Source organism: Panthera pardus, unplaced genomic scaffold (genome assembly GCF_024362965.1).
Source record: "Panthera pardus isolate Hobbes unplaced genomic scaffold, ASM2436296v1 HiC_scaffold_24, whole genome shotgun sequence".
Lineage (NCBI taxonomy): Eukaryota > Metazoa > Chordata > Mammalia > Carnivora > Felidae > Panthera > Panthera pardus.
In genome coordinates this window covers 138,641,565-138,649,494 of record NW_026526810.1, presented here as the reverse complement: position 1 = coordinate 138,649,494, position 7,930 = coordinate 138,641,565, and the positions used below count along the sequence as shown (strand labels likewise).

The 7,930-nt window shown below is 41.8% G+C and overlaps 1 gene segment (V, D, J or C); it reads left to right on the top strand.

Annotated features, from left to right (window-relative positions):
• The first annotated feature begins 6,125 nt into the window (after positions 1–6,125).
• The window catches only part of LOC109257830 (immunoglobulin heavy constant epsilon-like), an 8,808-nt gene continuing 7,003 nt past the window's right edge, over positions 6,126–7,930 (top strand). The window contains 2 exon segments of the C gene segment in view: positions 6,126–6,186; positions 7,603–7,913. Coding sequence covers positions 6,126–6,186; positions 7,603–7,913 — 372 coding nt within the window.

The window sequence follows — 7,930 nt, the reverse complement described above, 5'->3', positions numbered from 1 at the left end:
AATTCTAGACTTCAAGCTGTATTACGAAGCTGTAATCATCAAGAAAGTATGGTACTGGCACAAAAATAGACACATACATGAATGGGACAGAATAGAGAACCAGATTTCCTGAACAGTCTGTTCAGCAAATGGTGCTGGGAAAACTGGATAGTAACATGCAGAAGAATGAATCTGGCACACTTTCCTACAGCAAACACAAAAATATATTCAAAATGGATGAAAAACCTAAATGTAAGACCAAAAAGCATCAACATCTATAAGAGAAAACAGGCAGAAACCTCTTTGACCTCGACCTCGGCAACTTCTTAATACACACGCCTCTAGAGGCAAGGAAAACAAAAGCAAAAAATGAACTATTGGGACCTCATCAAGGTAAAAAGCTTCTGCACAGTGGAGGAAACAGTCAACAACACTAAGTGGCAACTGACAGAGGAGAGAAGATATTTGAAAATGACATACATGGTAAGAGTTAGTATCCAAAATCTATAAGAACTTAAAAAAAACACAGAAGAACAAATAAATATCCAGTGAATGGTCAAAAGACATGAGCAGACAGTTTTCCAAAGAAAACATCTGGATGGCTAAGAGACACATGAAAAGATGCTCAACATCACTCATCATTGGGGAAAATCAATTCAAAATCATGATAAGATACCACCTCACACCTGTCAGAATGGCTAAAATGAACAATTCAGGAAACAACAGATATGGGCAAGGATGTGGAGACAGAGGAACCTTCCTATACTCTTGGTGGAAATGCAAAGTGGTGTGACCACACTGGAGAAGAGTTTAAAAAGTTAAAATAGAATTACCTTATGTCCCACCAATTTCTCTACAAGGTATTTACACAAAGGACACAAAAATTCTGATTCAAATAGCTAAACGGGTGATGGAGATTATGTAGGTCACTTGTGATGCGCACTGGGTGTTAATGTATGTGATGAATCACTAAATTTTATTCCCAAAACTAAAACTACACTACATGTTAACTAACAAAGATGTAAATAAATAAAATCTTCATATATTAAAAAACAGGGGGAAAAAAGGAAGGGGACAAATGTTGTCACAAATGGTCATAACCAATGGGATCTAGGGCAGTGAGTCTAACAACTTGCATTTACCCATTTTATCCCTAACTGGTAGTGGACATTAATTAACAAACATACTCAGGATTCCCAATGTTGGTGCCACGTGAGTGGGAATTCAAACCCCAGCTGCCCTTCCCTGCTTCTCTGTGACCACATCTCATGGGCAGTCTGTCTAGACAGCTGGCATCTATGTATTGCCTGTGTGTAGACGTCCTTGCTCCTGGACCAGGCTCATTCACCCAGGTCTGCTGGGTACTCAGAAAGCACAGATTAGTGTCACCCGGCATTCCATGTACTTCCCATTCCTCACTAGGGAACAAGCTCAGCCTTGAGGATGCATGGTTACCATGTGCTGTTCCACTGGTCTACACCACCTGACACCACCCATGTATTCCAGTACTTGCTTCTGAAGGGAATTTCCAAACAGATGACAATTTCACTAGTGATTTACACCAAAAAATTATTGGGTCCAAGTGAGGGCACAATATTGGATTTTAGCTGCATGTTAAGGGGAACTTTGCTTTCATTCTTAGAAGACAGAGAAGAGGTTTATACCAGAGACAAGGTCACAAGGACGGATCCTCCCAGAACCAGCAGTGGACCATCGCCTTACTGAGAGAGGGTACATTTCACATACAATAGAAGCTGTGAATGTATAACATTTGGAGGGAGTGACCTCAGAGGGTGGGGGGGCCACATGGTGGCCAGAACATCTCTTTACCCTCAGGTGAGGGACCTCCCGAGTCATGTCACTTGTCCACAATACAGTCAGCTTAGGGTGGCTATGGTTCTGGTCTTACATCCCAGAGCCCAGTTTGTAGGGCTGCCCCCGACCTCCACTGGCTAGTGTCCAACATCGTCCAATCAAGGCTGCAAAAAACAGGATGCACGTCAGCCCCAGAAGTCCTCTCTCAACGCCATGACTCCTTTATGTGTCTATCCTTGCTGTTATCTGTCTTTCTTCATGTTTCATTCCTTACTGTTTGTCTTCACCTCAGAGCATTTTGGGGACATCCATGCATATCCACCTGGGTTCGGTTAGACACTCAGATTCAGAGGGAGACATGGACTTCATGCAAGAAAGTGTCTGTGCCTGGTGATGAGGGGTTTCATCCCACAATTCTCAAGGTATTCCCTCCCACACATGTGCTGTATTCAGGACCTAATCATCTCAGTTCCAAGACGGACATTTGTTCACTGCCCATCTGTGTCCTGAACGCCATCCCCAGACTCATACACATGGCAGTAATATCAGTGTGTCAAAATTAATCTCATGTGACAAGTCCCTTTGGCCACATAAGTTATTCTACACAGGTTCAGGAATGACATAGATGACCACAGTCCACACTGATGTCAGGGAAAGTTCACCTCCCTCCCACATGACACTCACATTACCACACCCCCAAATCCTCCAACATGTCAAATCATTACATATTAAGTCAAGTCCAAAACGTACCTAAATTTCACTACCTCTAAAACCCCAAATCTAACCATGTAGCTTGGGTAGGGTGAGACCGTGGTACCTTCCATCCTGGGGTGAAACCCTCTCCATCAGCCGACCTGCATTTCTAGAAAACCATTTTTGTTTTCTGAATGCTTCTGCATGGTAACCATAACATAACAGGTACTGACATTCCTATCCCAGAAGAAATACAGTGTAATTTAGAAGTGCATCACCAACAAGAAAAAATTTGATTATCAATCTGGGGAAACCCGTTAGGTTCAAAGACAGAATGCTCTGAATCTTAGACTCCAACTTGTCTCTGGGATTGACACTTCCTTTTTTCTTAAAGGTGGTGCATGTTTGAAGCTGAGCACATTTATCCCAGTTTCATGAAAGTAGAATTTATGAGCCCAAAAATCTTTCTTTTTGTTCTCTCGATTATCAAATGACAAGTTCTTCTGACTCTTGCCAGCTGATAAGGATAACTATTCAAGATTGTTGCTCACCAATGATTAAAGGAAATATAACTGTATATTTATAGGCAAGAAGCAGAGTGAAGGGTTCAAAGATGGAAAATATGTAGGAGGAGACATCCTGTGAACAGAAGGGTCTGCAGTGCTCATGATGGAAGGGTCTCACCCTTGCCTGTTGCATAAATGGGGAGGGGAATAAAGGAGTCACTGTATCTCTGCAGGGAATCTGTGAAACAACAGGAGCACGGGGACCACCGGGGGCAATCACAACCACCGGGGGAACTCAGAGACCAGGGAGCTCATGATCCACGACAAGAGATTGGTTGAGGACTGGTCTCCTCTCAAAGGCTTTCAGATCCAGGCTCTGCACACTTCTTCTGACATGAACACAGCAAAGAGTTTGTAAAAGCTGTGGAAACACACAGGTGTCCTCCGTGTTTAAATAAACCATGATAAGGGGAATACACAAATTTTCCCAGGGTCAGACACTGGGATAAATACATCTTTGATCATTCTCACATTAACAAGAGTTTAGAAGAATAATGTTCTCCATTTCATAGATGAAGAAATATTTTTAATTAACATCATCCTTCCTGATCTCAGGTGTTTTGCCTTCAACATATTTTAATAAAATTCAACCATTTTAACGTTATTGAGGCTTTCTTTTTTAATGTTTATTTATTTTAATGAGAGAGAGAGACAGACTACGAGTGGGCAAGGGGAAGAGAGAGAGAGGAGACACAGTATCAGAATATGAAGCAGTCTCCAGGCTCTGAGCTGTCAGCACAGAGCACGACACAAGGCTCAGACTCATAAACTGTGAGACCATGACCTGAGTCAAAATCGGACACTTAACCAACTGAGCCACCCAGAGGCCCATTATTGAGGGTTTCCATTGATGTCCCCATAGAGTTCATGTGTAAATGACCCCTTGTGTTTGTAGAAAACCCCTGGCATCTCCATCAGCTCTGTGAGTCTCTGTCGAGGCTTCTCACTCTCTCCAATTTGTGACAGAATAGACCTGGCTTCCATCCATCACTCTCCTGGGACTTCTAGAAGGTCAGGAACCTGCAAACCTCACTGGGATGTCCAGCCTTGTCCTGCATGTGGTTCAGGAGGCAGGTGGGTCCCCCGATGAGGAGCACAGGTTCAGATACTGGGACTACTCTCACCTCATACGTGATCTTGGACATTCACACACTCTGTCTCTGCTGCAGTGTATCTATTAACCTGTACAATGGTGGTATACTGATTCTTACCTCAAGTGTTTGGGTGCATATGTGAAAATAAGGATTATCATGGGTACTTATAATCACTGCAGCAAAATCACAAATTAATAAATCACAATGTCCTGAAAGATATTGTGACACCCCCCACCCCTTACACCTGCCAAAGGTCACTGGCTTCTTGAGGATTCTGTTGCAAAATTTACTATATTGTCAAAGGACATCTGTATGCTGATTAAACCCTCCCATCCCTGAAACTGTAGCTGGGAGAAGAGCCCCAGCCCCTAAGTGTTCACATTCAGTGATCAGAACAGAACACAGACATCTCACCATGGAGTTTGGGTTCACTTTGGTTTTCCGTGGTTCTATTTTAAACATTAATTCATGATGAACAAGAAACACTGACTATGTTAGTGGATATGAGTGAGAGAAACAGTGGATGTGTGACATTTTCCTGACTTGTGTCTGTAGATGTCTTGTGTGACGTACAGCTGGTGGAGCCTTGGGGAGACCTGATGATGCCTGGCAGGGGAGGGGGTCCCTGAGACTCTCCTGTGCAGTCTCTAGATTCACCTTCAGTAGCTAATTGATGAGGTGGGTCTGCCAGACTCCAGGGAAGGGGCTGAATGGGGGTCTACATATCTGTATGGTATAAGATAAGGACCAAATGTCATTATTTTACTCACTGGAATTCAAAACCATTTGTGAAAGACCCATTTTTTCCCTAATTTTAATTCTATGAAATCTCATGGAGGATATGCTGACTGCATCCAGACACATTTCATCCTGGTCTCTGTAACCTGCTCCACTGGTCTGTGTGTCTGACTGTATGCCAGCAGCACAGTGTTATAGACAATGTACCTATGCAATATACTTAGAAAGAAGGACGTGTGCTGTCTCCAGGTTTGTTCTTCTTTCTCAGGATTGTTTTCTCACTTCCGTGTGCTTTGTGGTACCATATAAATAAGAATTTCCCAGATACATTCATTGGCATTTTTATTAACTCAACTAACATTAGAAATTATTAGAACAGATAAAAGTAATAAGGAGTGTAATAATACAAAAAATTAACAAATCGAAATTGATATCTGGAAAGCTAAATGCAATTGAAAAAGCATCTCTACTAGGAAATAAGTAAAACTCAAACAGATACAATCAGAATTAAGGAGGGGACATAACTGATACCAAAGAAGTGAAGAACAACAACAGAAAATGCCTAGATAATTATAGACCCATTATTAGATAACTAAGGGGCAACTAGGCAGTTTCTAGAGTTATACAATCCACAAGACTGTACATGAAGAAATAGAAAATTAACAGAATTAAAGCAAGTAAGATTGAATCTATAATCTAATCATATCCCGCCCCTAAAGAAAAAAATTCAGCTTGGTAACAGAGGACTTTATCTATGAACTGTATCAAAATATAAAGGATATTTAATGCCAATACCTCTCAGACTCTTACCAAAAACTGAAAAGAAAGGAATAGGCCCCAACTCATCTACAAGACCAAACTTACTATGATGTGAAATCAAAAGACACCTTAAGAGAAACTAAAGGCCAATATCTCCGATGGACATACATGCAAAACTCCTAGCATAGTGAATGCAACAGCACAATGAAAGGGTCATATGTGACAATGCAGTCACATCTATTGATCACCTATATCATCATCTATTGATATATATAAAACTAGACAAAATTCAACAAATTGTCATTGTTAAAAAATCTCAGCAACTGAGGGAAAGAAAGAAATTACCTCCACAAAATTGTGGCCGTAAATGAAAACCCCACACCTGACAGCATATTTAACAGTGAAAACCTGACTCTTTTCCTGTCATATTAGGAGCCGGGCAAGGATTCTCATTCCCTACATAGGTATTCCGCATGGTAACATGAAGACCAGTAAAATATGGCACCCAATGTATGTCATCTTGTCACATGGCTTATTTGGAGGTAAGTCACTTGAGTAACAGCTAGTCTAAGGAAACTGTGACCCTCCTTTGTCCCCTTGAGAGCAGGAAATAAATCTCTCCTGGGAAACTTCCTTTCCCTATACCAGAATGGAAGAACCATCCTTACACCAGAAATGGGAACCTTAGCACCAAGAAGGCTGTGCAAACAAGCCTTGTTAATTCCTCACTAATTGACTTGCCCAAATCCAAATCTCTGTCTTGTTAACTCTTCACAAATCCATTGTTTTTAATTCTAAAAGGCACAAGTGCCACGTACTTTCTTCATTCTCTGGGTGTCATATTATTAGGAAGCTTGTGCACATGCAAAATGAAATTTGTTGTCTTCTGTAGTTCTATCTTATGTCAGTTGAATCCTTAGACCAGACAAAGAACACAGAAACAAAGAAGGAAAACCCTTTCTGGTCCTACAAGTTGAAGATGTACCCATAAAAGTTAGGTAATAAAATGAAATAAAGACATGCAAATCAGTAAGAAGAAAATTATTTGTTTGAGAATCAGATGAACTTATAGTGAAATCTTAGAAACTCCATAAAAAAAGTATTAGAACTAATAAACTCAGGAAAAGTTCAGGGTACAAATCAACATACAAAAATATGTTGTATTTCCACACACCTAAAACATAGTATATGAAAAAAATAACAAAATCACACAATTGAAAATGGCACAAAATGGAGCATCTGTGTGGCTCAATCCGTTAAGGGCCTACTGTTGATTTTGGCTCAGGTCATGATCTCCTGGTTCCTGAGTTTAATTCTAAGGCAGGGTCTGCAATGATTGTGCAGAGCCTGCTTGGGATTCTCTGTCCCCTTCTCTCTCTCTGATCTCTCTCTCCTTCCCTCTATCTGTCACACAAAAATAAACACACATTAAAATATATGGCACAAAATAAAGTATTTAGGATTAAATTTCACTAAAAAGTAAAATAACATACCAAACATGACGTGCTAGGAGAAAGACATGTAAAATGGCAAACACAGATGAAAAGATCACTGTGTTCACAGATCAGAATTATTTATACTGTCACAGTCCCTTCTGCAAGAAGTGATCTAGAAGTGCCTCTCAAACACTGGTTTTAAATTTGAAACAAATCTAAGTCTGGAGCTTGATATATAGTCAGAGGATATGCAAATAGGGCCCTCCCTGTGCTGATTAAACCAGTCCAGCTCCAACCCTGCAGCTGGGAGAGGAGCCCCAGCCCCGGGAGTCCCAGGTGTTCCCATTCTCTGATCAGGACAGAACAGACACCTCACCATGGAGTTTGTGCTGGGCTGGGTGTTCCTGGTTGCTCTTTTCAAAGGTAATTCATGGTGAACGAGGGACACTGAGTCTGTGAGTGGATATGAGTGAGACAGTGGATGTGTGACAGTTTCCTAACCAAGATGTCTTGTGTCTGCAGGTGTCCTGTGTGACGAGCAGCTGGTGGCGTCTGGGGGAGACCTGGTGAAGCCTGGGGGGTCCCTGAGACTCACCTGTGTGGCCTCTGGATTCACCTTCAGTAGTTCCAGCATGAGCTGGGTCCGCCAGGCTCCAGGGAAGGGGCTGCAGTGGGTCGCAGGCATTTATAGTGATGGAAGTAGCACATACTACGCAGACTCCGTGAAGGGCCGATTCACCATCTCCAGAGACAACGCCAAGAACACGCTGTATCTGCAGATGAACAGCCTCAAGACCGAGGACACGGCCACATATTACTGTGCGAGAGACACAGTGATGGGACCTCACTG